Genomic DNA, 15,522 nt, shown 5'->3' with positions numbered 1-15,522 from the left:
GCTGAAAAATCATAAAAATGTCTCGTTAGCGCAAGGCAGAAGGGAAAGAAAACAAAAGGGAAGTCTGACCTCAGCAGAACCACAGGGGGGACAAAATGCAAGCAACAGGGGAAGCATTAACAGGGATTTAAGGACCTGAGGGACAAGCTGCAGGACAAGCATTTTAGGCCATTTTTGAGGACAGAATTGAAACAGTTTTCAGGGAAAGCAAGTTTCCAATGAGTGGAGTTAATCAGTGCAGATAAAACCCTGGTTGGGCAAATACAAACACACTTGATACTGGATGGCCCCAGCCCATAATTCCGCTCCCTATTTTTATAGAGACAGGACCTGGGAGAGAGGAAAAGGCACAGGAATTACATTCATGGCAGGAAGAGGGCTTAGAGATCCACCACACAGCAACAGCATTTACTCCTCAAAAGGCTCCACAGGGCCCAGGGCATGGGACTCACTGCCAGACCCAGGCACACAGAAAGCAAAAGCAGCAGAAACACACTGCAAGAGCTCAGTAATGTAAGAAATAGCAGCAGACACTTTGGGTGGGTCAGATCAGTGTTACAAAGGCCTTTTTTTGCAGCTTTCTCCCCAAGAGCTCATTTCCCCCAATTGCCCAGGCCCTGTGCTCTTTGCTGCACTGGAACAATGTGCAGAACCCTGAGTGCAGGTTACCCTGTGATGATTAGGGGTATCAGCCACTGTCATCCACCTGGAAACTGCAGGAGCAGACAGTGATTTACCACACAGCAGAGTACGAAACACATCCCTAGGGCAAGGTCTGTTCCTCTTTGGGAAATTCCCCGTGGAGTAGAACACCGTGTTCCACAGTTAGCACTGGAAAGAGCTGAATTTGCGTTTAACACACCCCGGAACCAATGCTCCACAGCCCAAATTGGATTGAGAGAACCCACGCAGCCACAGCCACATTAAATCTTTAATTTATTGTGCAACAAGCATAAATAACTTTCTCCCCAAGTTCCTCTAAACACAATTATAGCCATGAAATTGAATGCTGTTTCATAAACATGGCTGTTGTTATTTAAAGATCAATGTCTCTGTCCCCCACACCAAAGGATATTATTTCATTGAAGGAAACACAGACAGGTAAAAGAGCAGAGCATCACACTGAGCTCTTTAAGCAGGGGCTGCTGCCCAGCCTCACTCTGTTTGGAGCATTATCCCTAACTGGAGAGTCTGACTCAGCCTTGGACCCTGGGGCAGCCACCACCACAGAGCTACAACAGTTAAGAACAAGGATAAGCGGGATTTGAGGATGATGTGCTTCCACTATCCTGCGTACAACTGCGAGGTTTTTACTGCTGCTGACGCTCACGTTACCAGGCAGCACCTCATCAGGAAGATTTCAGGCTGTCATTTCACAGCTCAGAAGAAAATGAGTTTCAAACCACCATGGTTACCCCAAGAACAGAGACTGCAGTTCCCTTTGTCAGCTTGGATTTCTGTGTGTTAAATTGTTTCTCTGTAAAATGCAGCCAGATAGTGCCTCCTCCCAGTCACCCCTCTGAAAGGAATCTGCTTCACTCAACACACAAATTACAAGTCAATTAATTCCCAAACGGGAGCAAAACCAACCACAAACCTCTGGACACCTGCAAGGTCCACACTCCTGTCCCCCCAGAGGGTAAGGAAGCAAGAAGGGCATCTCCTCTAGCAGGGACACAAAAGCAGCGTGGTTAACACTTGCTAGAGAGAAACTCAAGCTCCTAAACACAGGCCTGCAGCTTGTTCTCTAAAGCACTACAGGACTGCAGACAGACAGAAAGGACAGGTTCCTAAGTGCCTTTAGAAAGTGCCATTTATGTGGGATGCTCGTGTTCCAGGTGGTTCCTTCACCCAGAGTTGCTTCTCCATGCCAGCAAAAGGAATATTGCTGCCCAGAGGTCTTCGAACTCGAGGTTTGCCAAGAAGCACATCTTCATTTTGGTTTCTACCTGGCTCTTGTCTGCCAGCCTGTTGGTGAGCAGGGTGGCTGCAGACTGGCAGAGCAGCCAGGCGATCATCTGGTCAGGTTTCAGGGTCCTGGATGCCACAACACTGTCACCCCAGAGGCTCAGGTGCAGCACGTTCGCAGCCACCCTCGCAGACAACCTCTGCAAGAGGAAGGGGAGGGAAGGGGAGGGAGATTAGCTGATCCTGCTACACTCGGCCACATCACCAGCACGGAGCATTGGCACCTCCAAAACTCCCTGAAGCCCCCCCAAAGGCAACACCCTGTGAATCAGAAAGCTCTTTCAGACTACTACTGTACATATATAATGTTGTGTGGAACCCTCCAGTGTGAGGTCTGGTCCTGACACAAACATCTGAAATAATTCAGCACCACTCAGTGAAGACTTTTTTGGTTTTGATCCTTATATGTCATCCTTTGATCCTGCAGTGAGATCTGGCCTAACCCCTGTAACCACAGCCCTCCAGGGTAAAAAGATCTGCCAGGGGTACTCCCAAAGAGGATATCTTGAAGGCAACAGCTTCTTACCTTGTTGGGATCTCTCTGAAGCAGCATCTTTATCACCTGCCTCACCTCGAAGGGCACGTGGTCGGGCAGGCTTGGCAGCTGGTCCTCCTGGTAACTTCTGCTTTCCAGACTGGAGTCCCCGTGGCCATAGAAAGGATTGGCCAGGCCCAGGATCTCGTAGGCAATCGCTCCAACAGCCCAAGCATCAGCTTTGCTGTAGTTGATCACCGTGCCTGGACCAGGTGATGCTGTGATCACCTGCCACAGAGAGGGGGCTACTCAAATAAACAGCTCGAGTGCTGAAATTCAATTTTTAATGCTCAAACCTGTATTTTCCCTGTAATAAACTTAGACACTGAACCCAAAGGTGAGTTGCATCTGAACCTGTGCTGTAAATATTCCCTATTGGCATGCTCTAAGCCTCTGGCACTGCTCAGCCCACTGGGATGCTGGGAGGAGTCTGAACATTGCACTGAGGCTTTAGCTGTTGTCCCTGACCACCACTCCCAGAGTTCCAAGGGCTATCTCCTGCTGGAATTATGGAGACAGGAGACCTGCAGATGAACAACCAACACCACAGCAAGGTGCTCCAGGTCCAGCAGACAGTTAAGGGTGTCTTGGCTTTTATTATTTCTTATCATCAAAGAAATAAAAAGGAACTGTAAATAATTTCACAACAGTCTTGAACTTTAGCCAAAAGCTACTGTTGCAACTGCTGCATAAAATTCTTAATAGGCACATGGAAAGGAGCCTGAATAAATATTACAAAGTAAATTTGGGGGAGGGAAGGAAAAGCTGATTCTGCCTCTTAACACCAACTGATTACATTTCACCTGTTAGAGCTCACAGTGTCTATTTGACATAGTTCAGCAGAGATGTTTACCAAGCCTAACTCAAGGTAGGACACAAACCTTCTATGCCACCAAAACTTTTAGCCCCAACAACAGGACAAGCAGAAAACCAGCACCACAAAGCACTGCTACAGAGGGATTTACCTCAGGTGCCATAAGGCAGCCGTTGCCACCCCGATCCACGTAGGAGCTGGTGAAGGGCAGCCTCAGGCCGATGTTTTCATCCGCCAAACAGCAGCCAAAGTCAGTGATGACCAGCCAGGGACAGCCAGCTGTGAACAACACAGAGCTGCCAGAGTTAGGGCTCAGTTTGGGAGGACCTGGCAGCACCAAACAACACATCACATCAACACCCAGCTTGGTGTCCTCTGCAAACTGACTGAGGGGGAATAATAATAACCGTTCAAATAACCGTTCCAGATGGATTTCCTTTAAATAATTCACAAGAGTGAATTCCCCTCATTAGATTGTGGGCAAAGACATTCAGCAGAGTGACCTGGTCTAGTGGGAGGTGTCCCTGTGCATGGCAGGGGGCTGGAATGAGAAGAGCTTTAAGGTCCCTTCCAGCCCAGGCCATTCCATCATTTTAGGATTCTAAATCCTGAGCTCTGGGGAACAGAGAATCCTCTGTCAGCTCTTGGGCTGGTCTCCAGGAAGGCAGGGTGGATTCCAGTGGTCTCTCTGTGTCTCTCTCTCCATGATACTCTTCAACCAAATTCTTCCACTCCTAATCACACAGATCTGCCTGCCTCCTATTGCTCCTGCCAATTTGAATCTCAATCACACCCAAAAAGAGCTCAGGTAATTAAAACTGCTGTTAGAGGCTGACAGGAGAACACGTAGAAGAAAATGCTGGATCCCTTCCCTCCCAACCCATGTTTCATCATCCCAGGGTGCAAGCACCATTAACCTGGCCATGAGGTGGGATTTTAAGAGGCTCTCTGTACTCTCTGGCTTGGGAAAGATGACAGAACCAAGAGCCTGAAGCAAAGGCTCCTGCAGCATCCCAAATGTGGCGTTCCCGGATGCTCCAGTCAATGCTGGCTGTGCTCATGCAATCCATCATCTCAGCAATACACTGTGTCCATGCTAATGATCCAAAACCTCAGGCACAGACAGGATCAATGACTTGCTGCACTCACAGCAAATACTAAGCTAAAAACTAAACCTGAGATTATTCAAAAGGTTTGATGCTTCTTCCCCCAAACACGCAGCCGGGTGAGACTTCCCCAAATACAAATGTGATCAAATCACTTCTGTGAATTAACTGGCATTTATCCTCAGGGATCTACGTACCAGAATCAAATTCAACCAGGATGTTGTCAGACTTGAGGTCTCTGTGTGCTATTCCATGTCGAACAAGGTGGTCCACGCCTTCCAGGAGCTGCAAAATCATCACTGTGGAGAGGCGAACATCCGGAGTGTTCTCCTGCAGATACTGGCGCAGTGTGAAGGGGTAGCTAGGCAGAACAGGGAAAAAATGGGAATTAGCATCCTGGAGGCTTATCACTGGCAGCTCAACCTCACTGTTGGCTCATCTCATTACTGATTCTACTCCATCTCTAGCAGTGTGCTCAGACTAGGGGTGAAGTTCAGGCTTAGAAGGGCAGACAAATGGGGACAAACTCCACATTTCTCACTTTAATTTGGGGCAATTATCACAAAGAACGGTTTGTCTTCATTGTGGAAGCACAGTCAGAACCTCAAGAACTTGGAACAGGTCCTGGGAGGCGTTTCCAAGAGCATACTCTGCTCTTTGGCAGCAGCCCAGACCCAAGCTTTGCAGGGACAGAGTGCCCAAGTCACATTAACCAGCTGCTTTCTCTCCACTTACTTCTTCATCACCAAGAAGAGCGTGCGGCTGTGACCGATCCCTCTGGGGTTCAGGCTCAATGGAAGCACGTCAGGGTAGTCAGCAAAGGCTCCAGGCAGCAAAGGGACAGAGGACGTGAACGCTCGGATCACCTGGATTATATTCGGATGAGGCTGCAGCTTCTTCCTCCCAAGGACAGGATTTCTGTGCAGAGGAATGACACCACAGATTGCACCAACGCCTCAGTCGGTTCTGATGGATCCCAGGCACATTGCTGCTATTGCTGGAGCTATTTTTCATTATTATGGCCTGTCCCCCACACCAAAGGGTTCCCCAGCAGAGAGCAAACATGTTTTCTCAGCACTGGAAGCCTCATCAGAGAGAGATTAAAGCTGCACAGGGTGGATTACAGGACTGCACATTAAGCAAACAGTCAGACACTCACATCCTGGAATCTATTCACTGAGCAAGAGCATGGGCAGCACTTTCATGGCCCATTTCCCAACCAGCACCTCAGCCCAGCACTTCCCAGGTGAATGCAGAGCACCCACAGCCTGTATGGACCCACTGCACCCACAGGCATCTCCCAGCACCTTCTCCAGAGCTCAGAATCCATCCCAGTGCCTCCCAGAGCAAACTGAGCCAACCAAGGTGTCACAGAGGCTCTTCAGTAACTGGATTTCCCTATTCACAATGGCCAAATAGGAAATAAGGTGCTTTACCTGCACTACAAACAGAGATTTGATAAAAACCCTCAAACACAACATGCAGCCTTCATTTCACTCAAGCCCCACGAGCCCTTCTATGCTGCTAACAAAGGCAGAGCCAGGCACAGGCTGCTTCTCCATTCAAAAACAGCTACAGCAGCTCTAGAGAGTAACACCCAAACGCAATTACTTTGTTAGACATAATAAAGGTCAGCTTCACGCTGGGAGTATCAATTTAGAACCTCTATTTTATGGCAGAAGCAGGAAGCTCTCCCTACCCTGAAAAGCAGGTTACCTATTTGTCTGCAACACAGATCTCTCATCCCCTGAATGTCAAATATCCCTTTGGCTGCTCTGCTGCATTCCCAGCCAGCCACGGGCACAGCATTTATTATTCATTTGTATTGGCAGACGGGATGGATTTGAAATTTAAATCAGACAATCTGGGCTGTGGACTCCATTGTTTCAAATGGAAAAAAAAAAGATGCATTTCTGAACAAAATGATAGCTAACTTGAGGTAATTTAGAAGTTTCCATGAGATTTTCCACCTTCATGCTGTTTGCTCACTTCCCACTCAGGTCAAAGAGTACACACTAATCATTTCCATTTCCCTTCTCACCAGTTTTCCTGCACTAAAACAGTTTCAACCTCCCTGTCCAGCAGCCATCTTATCCCAAACCAGTTCTCAAACCTCACAGTCAAATTGTATTACAGTGAAATCATTTGATGTTTAATACACTCAAACTGTTACCGATTGCAGCGGTGCAATAAAAAAGCATCACAATACGAATTTAAATGGTGTTTACCCAGTGGCTCCTCCAGCCCTTACCTCAGCAAATGCCAACACATTTCAACACAGGGAAGCTAAGACACAGCCACTAGACCCTGGTGGGACCCCAAATGCTCCCAAATTCTTGGTGCACCCTTTCAACCCCTCTTAGACCACATACTTTAGCAATACAATTCCCTGCATGCCAACAAAACTTAACAATCCCCAGGTTTACCTGCTTTCAGCAGCTATTCTAGAAAGCCCCGTCCACCTCCTTAACAGTACAAATTGCTGCAAAATTAATCAAGGGATAAGACCAGCACCTTGGCACCTCCATACCTGCGGCCAGAGACAGCTCCGTATTCCCCGGACAAGGCCAGGCCTGTGGCTGGGACGAGCTCTCGGCCCATGGCGTCCAGGATGGCTTCACTCGAGGAACCAGCCTGCAACAACAACCACACCCATGTGGGCTCCAGCTCTGAAATCACCCCGTCCCAAAGCAAGCTGAGAGCAGATCATCCTGATGCTGGCACCACGTCTGGAGCTGGGTGACTGAGATCAGATTCCAGGACTTCCCTCCCTTGAAAACCAAGGAAGGCAATTAACCACTTAAAGATCTCACTAAGGGAGGCCACAAGGCCTTTATTTGCAGAAAGAAATCTATTTGTCACTTCAAATGCACCCTTGACTGTCAGCAATCCAAACTACACCTTAGCACGCACTTTCACCTTCCAAACCCAAGTGGAAGAGCCCACAGCTAAATGCCAGGCTACATCTGGAGACTAAGGGATTCCAGATGTTCGTATTTTGGAAGATTCTCTTGAAATATTCACTTGTCACATCAATGGGGAAAGCCAGGTAGATTTTTTTAAACATGGAAGAGCCACATTGAGGAACTGGATCTCCAGTCACCCAGGCTGGGAAGCACTGGAGCAGATCTTGGACAGTCACTGCACAGCAAGGGGACACAGCAGACAGGTTACTGTGCACCCTGAAACTACTGACTCTTCAGGAAGAAAACCCATCTCTGTCCTGACACTGACAGGACACCAACTCCTAAATCACTGGCAGTAGTGACTTTCCCCTTCTTAGACTTTTCCAATGGAGCCAGCCTCAGAAAACCTTTTCTTCCCAAAACATCACCCCCATACCCAAGAGCTCCAGCAGCAGCTCTCAGTGCTGATTCCAGAGGATGACGAATGCCAACTACCTCGCTCTGGGGCTCTGCACTAACACTCGACATCTCCAGTCTCACCTACCAACAGCTTTGTTGTGACACACTCATCCTGCAATCCATAATTAGTGCTTTCAACACTTCAGTATTAAACATTCCAGCCAGAATTCCCCAGCTACAGACACGGGGGATTCAGCGCCGACTCCTTACCGAAATGTTCCACATCATTTTGATGGCTAAGGGAAAAGCCCCCTGCGGTTGGTGCTTCACCACAGGCTCCTCTCCAGCGCCCTGGGAAGCTGAGGCAGGCTGCTGCTGCAGGGCTGGGAGAGGGCTGCTCTGAGCAGGATCCTGAGGAGCAGGGCAGAAGGGAATGGCTGCCTCGTACACAGCGGCGCTGCAGCCCTTCCCGATGGGCTGCCCGATGAGATACTCCTCCAGCTTGAAGCCCTGCCAGCGCAAGGAGCTCAGGGGATCTTTCTGCGGCTTGTTCTTCCCAACAAACACGGTCTGAAAGGAACACGAACAGGAAAACCTGCTCAGTTAGCCCAGACTTCCCAGTGAAGGAGAACTTGGTGTGTGTCAGTGGTATTACACGTCCTGGTGGGATGGTCCAACCTGAAAGTTTCAATCAGACTCTAAGCACTGGGCTCAAATCACTGTAACCACACGAAAGATCATCTGCAGGCCATATATTTTGTATGATAAAATTTACCCCTAAACCAGTCTTTTCTAAAGGTGCCCTTTTTAAGGGAAGAAGAGGAACCAGGAGGGGGAGTCATCTGCCAATCTAGAATATATTTTCCCAGGGAAGCTGTGGCTGCTACATCCCTGTAATTGTCCAAGTCCAGGTTGGACAGGGCTTGGAGCAAGCTGGGAGAGTGGAAGGTGTCCTTGCCCTGGCAGAGGTGGAAAGAGATGGGCCTTAAAGTCCCTTCCAGGCCAAACCATTCCATGATTCCATGGTTGTGTAAAGAGAAGTTTAACTGAACACTTCTGAAATCAGATGCATTATTACACTTTTCTCCCTCTCCATAAACAAACCAGTCAAACAGCATTTTAAAGAAAATTGAATTAAAAGCAGCAACAGAAAAAACAGTGGCCTTTTTGTGGCAGTCAGCTGTGAGGGCTGATTAGTGTGAGGAAGAGTGAATCTATGATGGGAGGGAGCTGGGGCAGAAAATCAAGAGATGTGGAAAAACAGCACACAGGAGGCTGTTCTGGAGTTTCATCACAGTTCATGATCCTACAGGTCTGGTGCTGCCCCACCTGTCACCATACCAATACAAACAAGTGGCCTTCTCCGTGAGCTGCAGCCCCAAAGCAGTGGTGACACCCTAGGGATGTGTCACTGGACACAGACCAGGGACAGCAAATGGAACAACCCAGCAAGGACAGAGGAGAGAAAGCATCCTCTTCAGAAGAAACTTCAGGAATGTGTCTGCTGGTCGGTGGAGCAGGTGACAGCTGGCTCTGAGCACCAGAGGTCTATTTTTACCCAGGAAATAAGTTCAGTACCATCCATGCCCCATGCCCTGCCAGCACGGCCTGTCCCAGCGCCACAGGGTCCCCATGGGCATCAACATCAGTGTCCTGGGACATGAAACCCCCCCAGCCAGGGCCCTGACCCCCTCCCTCTGTGGAGGGACAGGGAGTGAGGGTCCCTTGCTTTTGAAAGTACCTGCTTTAGGGTGATGAGGGGCTGCTGAGTGAGAGGCTCCCCCATTACCCTATTTTTGGGGAGAAAGAGGTGCCTGTGGGGCTGCTCCCAGCACCCCTCCTTTGGGGAGGTGCCTGAGGGCTGCTCATTGCAGCCCTCCCAACCTTCCTTGGGGGGAGATGGGGAGGTGTCAGTGTGCCCTTCACAGGGGCTCTCGGGGGGCTCCCCACAGCAGTGACCCCCCTTCCCTTCATGAGGGGTGTCTGAGGGGCTCCATCAAACACGGCTCTGCCCTTCAGCAAGGGAGTCTGGAGAGCTCCCCAGAGCAGTGACCACCCCCGTCCCCTTCCGAGGGGACATCTGAGGGGTTCCTCACAAGAATCCCCCTTCCCTTTACGGATGATGTCTGACAGCTTCTCCAGAGCAATGAGCACTACCCTTAGTGGGGGTGTCTGAGGGACTCCCCAAAGCAAGGACCCCCCTACCCTTCATGGGAGGGCGTGTCTATGCGGCTCCCCCCAGCACTGACACTCTGTGCCGCTCATGGGGCGGTTCAAAGGGCTCCACACATCGAGGATCACTCTCTCTCATGAAGGATGTCTGGAGGCCTGCGACTCCCCGAGCCGTTCTGGGGAGGTGACTGAACGCCTCCCCCCCGGCAAGGCCCTCCCTCCCCCTCACGGAGTGCCCAGCGGGACCCCCGGGCCGCTTCCCACCTGGATGTGGCGACACGCCGCCTCAGCCCGGCGCTGCTCCTCCAGGCGCGGCTCCACCAGGCCCAGCGCCATGGCCAGCGCCAGGCAGACGCCGCCGCGGCCCCGCCGCGCAACGGCCGCCAGCCCGCCCGCCGGGCCGCGCAGGAAGAGGCGGCGGGCGGCCGGCAGCCAGGCCAGCCAGGGCCGCCATGGGGCGGGCGGCGCGGCGGGCGCGGGCCCGGGGCGGGGGTCGGGGCGGGGGGCGCGGGGTGCGCAGGGCGGGCGGCACCGCGGGAGGAGCCGCAGGGCCCGGGCCAGCAGCAGCCGCACCGCCATGGCCAGCGCGTCACCGCGGGGGGCGGGGCCAGCGCGGGCCAATGGCCACAGGCCTCGCCCGGAAACCACGCCCACCGGGGCGCGAAACCACGCCCCCGGCACGGGACGGGGACGGTGAGGGAACGGGCGGGGAACGGAATGGGACAGGGAATGGGCATGGAATGGGGCAGGGAGTGGGCAGGGAATGGGCATGGAATGGGCATGGAATGGGGCAGGGAGTGGGACAGGGAATGGGCATGGAATGGGCATGGAATGGGGCAGGGAATAGGCATGGAATGGGGCAGGGAGTGGGACAGGGAATGGGCATGGAATGGGGCAGGGAGTGGGCAGGGAATGGGCATGGAATGGGGCAGGGAGTGGGCAGGGAGTGGGCAGGGAATGGGGCAGGGAGTGGGCAGGGAATGGGCATGGAATGGGGCAGGGAGTGGGTAGGGAATGGGCATGGAATGGGGCAGGGAGTGGGCAGGGAATGGGACAGTGAATGGAGCAGAGAATGGGTACAGAATGGGGCAGGGAATGGGACAGGGAATGGGGCAGGTAGTGGGGAATGGGACAGGGAACAGGGCATGTAATAGGACAGGGAATGGGCACGGAATGGGGCATGGAGTGGGACAGGGAATGGGGCATGGAGTGAAGTGTGGAAACGGGCATGGAATGGGGCATGGAGACAGGCAGGGAGCAGGGCATGGGAGTGGGACATGGAATGGGGCATAGAGCAAGACACGGAGAGTGGAGTGTGGTACTGAACAGGGCATGGAAGGGGACATGTAGCAAGGCATAAAGCAGGATATGGAAGGGGAGATGAAATGGGGCATCAAGCAGGGCATGGAATGGGTCATGGAACAGGGCACAGAGCAGGGTGCAACCAAGGTAAAGCCTTGTGCAATGCAGGTCACGGATGCCACTGCTGGGAGTGCCTTGGCATGGATGACAGCACTGCCCTGGAAACAGCCAGAGCACAGCCCAGTGTGTGGAATCGTCAAATCACAGAATCACAGACTGATTTGGGCTGGAGGGGACCTCAAAGCCCATCCAGTCCCACCCTTGCCATGGCAGGGACACCTTCCACTGTCCCAGCTTGCTCCAAGCCCCGTCCATCCTGGCCTTGGACTCTTGCAGGGATCCAGGGGCAGCCACAGCTGCTCTGGGCGCCCTGTGCCAGAATCCCTCCCTGCTGCCCGTGCTGTGGGATCAGCCCCACAGCCGAGGCACATCCAGCCTCTCATCCACCAGCCTCTCCAAGTCCTTCCCAGCAGGAGTGTTCTCCTTGCCCCAGCCGGTACAGACACTGAGGGGTTCCCCTGAGCCAGGGGCAGCGCCCTGCACTCGGCTCTGCTGAACCTCATGAGGCTCCCAGGGCACATCCAGCACCCCCAGCCCTGCCAGGACAGCCCCAGGACCCCACTCCCTGTGTTTCATCACTTGCTACAGCTGCAGGAGATAAACCAGAACTGCTTTTATTTCACTTGGCCATGGCAGAAATGCTCAACCCAGCTCTGGTTGGGAAATGTAATGAATTCATTTATCATGGTATTACAAATCAATATTCAATCAAGAAATGGCATTATCCTGGAGGCACAAAACCCTCCAGAAAACCCCAAAAACTTGTCCTCTTCTTCACCCCAAACAGAATAAAAGCAAGGAAAACAAGCTGGAAAGAAAGGAGCAAAGGACATGGTCAGTGCAATAACCATCCTGCAATCCACGTAATCTGGATTGGGTCACTAATTACTGCTGGGGTTGATGGACCTTTTCCCTCTTGCTTTCACTTCTTTTTACAGCTGAAGGATCCAGCACTTTCCCAAGCAATGATTTTGCATTATTCAGGAGTAGTTTCTGTACCAAAGCCTGTTTGAGTTCTGCACCAAAGCCATGTCCTCCCTTGCCTACAGGGATGTCTGGACGCATTTTTTACTAATAACAGGGAATTTCTATGATTTGATTTTGCCATTTCCTCGGGGCAAGGTGGAGCTGGAGCCTGCAAATCAACACTGAATTAGAAGATGAGACAGAGGAGCAGGCAACTTAACAGTATAAACAAATTTCCCACTGTGTTGTCCCCAAAAAGTTGCTTACAGGCTGAGAAAATCAGGGAAAACCATTGTCCCCTGTGCCTAAGGGCAAAGGCTGGTGGTGGCCGCACTGCTCAGACCTTCTTCAGGTCCTCAGGACCAAAGGAGGTAGGCAGCAGCTCCTCCAGCTTCTTGACAATGTAGGTGCCATCTCCTTTGGTCAGGTAGACATCCCAGTCTGTGCCAAACTAGAGGAGGAGAAAGAAGAGCCAGATGAGGGAGAAGAAGGGAAGAACCTGCATTTCTTCCCCAAATTACTCATATACCCCATTTTCTCAGGTCCACAGGGAGCATCCCCCTCTATTACATGTATTTTGGTTGGCTTATTAGCATTACCTCCCCCAGAGGATATTTTGGGCTCAGATCCTGTGTTTTTACCCCAACACTGTGAGCCCCAGTGCCTCTGAACCTGCTGAATCTGACCCTCGAGCAGAGCCCCACGACCCATTAAATATTAACAACCCCAAAACAAAGTGTGGGTGCTGGGATTCCCGTGCAGAAAGGAGACAAGAGCTGGACAGGATCTGTGGGAAGCTCAGCTTTTGCAGGAAAACCCCCATTTCCAGGCTTGCCAGAGCAAGGACTCAAGGGCAAATCCCTGCACCTGGAAGGTGAGCTAAGGAATTCCCACTGAACACCCACCCAGGGCTGGAATAACCCTTTGCCAGGAGATAATGAAATTTGAGGAGCCTGGGGCTGAGGATGGGGGGCTTGCACCCTCCTTGGAACCTCCAGGTGTTTTAGGGGCAGATGCCTGGGGTCAGGGGATGGTGGCTGGGGTCAGGGAATGAGCCATGGAGCCCCACACGAGCTGTCACCTCTCTCATCACTTGTCTGCAGGCGCCACAGGGTGTGATGAAGTCGTCCCCCATGTCACTGCCAAAGGAGAAGGGCACAGAGTCCTGAGGTCAGAGGAGGGGAGAACACCTGCAGAAGACCTTCATGCCTCGATAAATACAGAGCTGCAACAGCTTTGCCCCCCAATTCCTCCAAAAACACCATGCAAAAACTTCCTTTCCCTCCCCAAACCATGGAGCTGCTGCAAAAGAAGCTGTCCCAGGGGTTGTCTGCTGGTTCCCCACCCCATCCCTCAGCACTGCAGCTCTCAGAGCACCCTCACCTGGCGATGGCCATGGCCTTGAAGCTGGTGTGCCCCTCAGAGATGGCTTTTTGGATGGCACCGCGCTCGGCACACATCCCCAGGCTGTAGCAGGCGTTCTCCACGTTGCACCCTGCAGGCACAATCCCGGCATCAGCCACCCCAAACCCCACCAGCTCCTTTCTCCCCAGGGAATTGACAAAGAAAAGCCATTTTCCCTGCTTCCCTTATTTATTTTCCCATCAGCTGTGATCTTTGGCTCAGTCCGGGATGGCGGCTGCCAGCAGGCAGCGGGGGAGGACACACAACACCAGCACCCCGGCGTGACCCCGCTACACCCTCACAAGTGACCCAAGGCCGGCTGGGGGCTCCCCAAAATCCCGGGAGGGGGTGTCAGATCCCATCTTACCCGAGAAGATCTCCCCTCCGGCGGTGAGCAGCGCAGCTCCCACCGGGAAGCGGCTATAGGGGCAATAGGCGCAGCTTTTGGCCTCGCGGCTGCGGCGCAGCAGGAGCTGGAGATGGTCACCCTGGGGCTGGCCCGGGGGGACAGCAGGGAGCGGGTGCTGCCCGCTTCTCTCCATGGCCGCAGCTGCCTGCCCTGCCCGCTGACGCCGCGGTTAAATATTTCCTCGCCTGGAAAATAGGCTGGCCGGGACGCCGGGATAACGCCCCGGCACGCAGCTGTCCCCACTGCTCCTCAGGGACGGCTGCTTTTGCAGCAGCTCCATGGTTTGGGGAGGGAAAGGAAGTTTTTGCATGGTGTTTTTGGAGGAACTGGGGGGCAAAGCTGTTGCAGCTCTGTATTTATCGAGACATGAAGGTCTTCTGCAGGTGTTCTCCCCTCCTCTGACCTCAGGACTCTGTGCCCTTCTCCTTTGGCAGTGACATGGGGGACGACTTCATCACACCCTGTGGCGCCTGCAGACAAGTGATGAGAGAGGTGACAGCTCGTGTGGGGCCCCATGGCTCATTCCCTGACCCCAGCCACCATCCCCTGACCCCAGGCATCTGCCCCCAAAACACCTGGAGGTTCCAAGGAGGGTGCAAGCCCCCCATCCTCAGTCCCAGGCTCCTCAAATTTCATTATCTCCTGGCAAAGGGTTATTCCAGCCCTGGGTGGGTGTTCAGTGGGAATTCCTTATCTCACCTTCCAGGTGCAGGGATTTGCCCTTGAGTCCTTGCTCTGGCAAGCCTGGAAATGGGGGTTTTCCTGCAAAAGCTGAGCTGAACTCTGGGAAGCATCCTCAGGGGCAGCCCTGGCCCCCACAGCACCGTGTGCAGGGATTCCTACATCCTCTCCCTGCCTGCTGCCTCATTTTCTCCATTTTCTCCTGGTTTTTATTTACTTCCTCCTTTCTCTGTCCCAGCAGAACATTTTTCCGCCGCCATCCTGGAGGTTTTTTCCTCCTCAGTTCAAAACTGGTTCTGTGGCTCCAAAGGAAAATGTCCTTAAATCATTCCTGATGGGAAGGAACAACAGGTCCTGATCAGTGAGATCAAAGGAAATAAATTAATAAGATTAAAAGCATTAAAAAATTATCATAAAAATTATATTTTCCCAGGTCTTCTAACTACAAGCAGCAGGGGAATCTGGCTGAAGACACAGGTCAAAAGCCAATTTCAGATGCTCTCATGCTGGAGTCCAAATTCAGTTTGGCTGGTGCTTCCATGGGAATCAGCCCACACAAGGTAAAGGGCTCCCAGGTGATCATCAAATTGCTTTTTAATTAAAGATTTCTCTATTTTTCCCCTTGCCCAAGGAGCTTCCTGCCCCATTTTCTAGCTGCAAGGACAGTTGTCACAGGTCCCAGGGATTTATCACTGGGATTTTTGTCCAGTTTGTTTGATTTTGGGAGGATTTTGACCTCA

General features: G+C 52.2%; 2 protein-coding genes across 2 annotated transcripts; both read right to left on the bottom strand.

Annotated features, from left to right (window-relative positions):
* Window positions 1–919: 919 nt before the first annotated feature.
* On the bottom strand, window positions 920–10,479 carry PINK1 (PTEN induced kinase 1). Its single transcript, XM_063176962.1, has 8 exons — window positions 10,165–10,479; window positions 7,999–8,298; window positions 6,954–7,057; window positions 5,159–5,341; window positions 4,621–4,784; window positions 3,469–3,596; window positions 2,495–2,731; window positions 920–2,108 (listed from the first exon to the last, which is right to left on the bottom strand). Exons 1-8 carry the CDS (start codon window positions 10,477–10,479, stop codon window positions 1,848–1,850), a joined length of 1,692 nt encoding a protein of 563 aa, XP_063033032.1. The 3' UTR covers window positions 920–1,847.
* Window positions 10,480–11,920: 1,441 nt separating this feature from the next.
* Window positions 11,921–14,254, bottom strand: CDA (cytidine deaminase). Its single transcript, XM_063176997.1, has 4 exons — window positions 14,060–14,254; window positions 13,672–13,783; window positions 13,370–13,427; window positions 11,921–12,739 (listed from the first exon to the last, which is right to left on the bottom strand). The coding sequence occupies exons 1-4, from the start codon at window positions 14,232–14,234 to the stop codon at window positions 12,626–12,628; spliced, it is 459 nt and encodes a 152-aa protein (XP_063033067.1). The 5' UTR covers window positions 14,235–14,254; the 3' UTR covers window positions 11,921–12,625.
* Between the last annotated feature and the right edge of the window lie 1,268 nt (window positions 14,255–15,522).

The sequence above is a fragment of the Melospiza melodia genome, chromosome 26 (assembly GCF_035770615.1).
Source record: "Melospiza melodia melodia isolate bMelMel2 chromosome 26, bMelMel2.pri, whole genome shotgun sequence".
NCBI classification, from domain to species: domain Eukaryota; kingdom Metazoa; phylum Chordata; class Aves; order Passeriformes; family Passerellidae; genus Melospiza; species Melospiza melodia.
This window is presented reverse-complemented; position numbering and strand designations above follow the sequence as displayed.

Bases quoted from the DNA above. Each gene is read 5' to 3' on its own strand.
- PINK1 (XM_063176962.1), bottom strand. From the start codon at position 10,479: ATGGCGGTGCGGCTGCTGCTGGCCCGGGCCCTGCGGCTCCTCCCGCGG. The intron at 2,732-3,468 runs GTAAATCCCTCT...TCTCTGTGGCAG, and splicing joins GCTGCCTTATGGCACCTGAG to GTGATCACAGCATCACCTGG. The intron at 2,109-2,494 runs GTAAGAAGCTGT...TTCCTCTTGCAG, and splicing joins TTCAGAGAGATCCCAACAAG to AGGTTGTCTGCGAGGGTGGC.
- CDA (XM_063176997.1), bottom strand. From the start codon at position 14,234: ATGGAGAGAAGCGGGCAGCACCCGCTCCCTGCTGTCCCCCCGGGCCAG. The intron at 13,784-14,059 runs GTAAGATGGGAT...TTGTGCCTGCAG, and splicing joins CGGAGGGGAGATCTTCTCGG to GGTGCAACGTGGAGAACGCC. The intron at 13,428-13,671 runs GTGAGGGTGCTC...CTCCTTTGGCAG, and splicing joins AAGGCCATGGCCATCGCCAG to TGACATGGGGGACGACTTCA.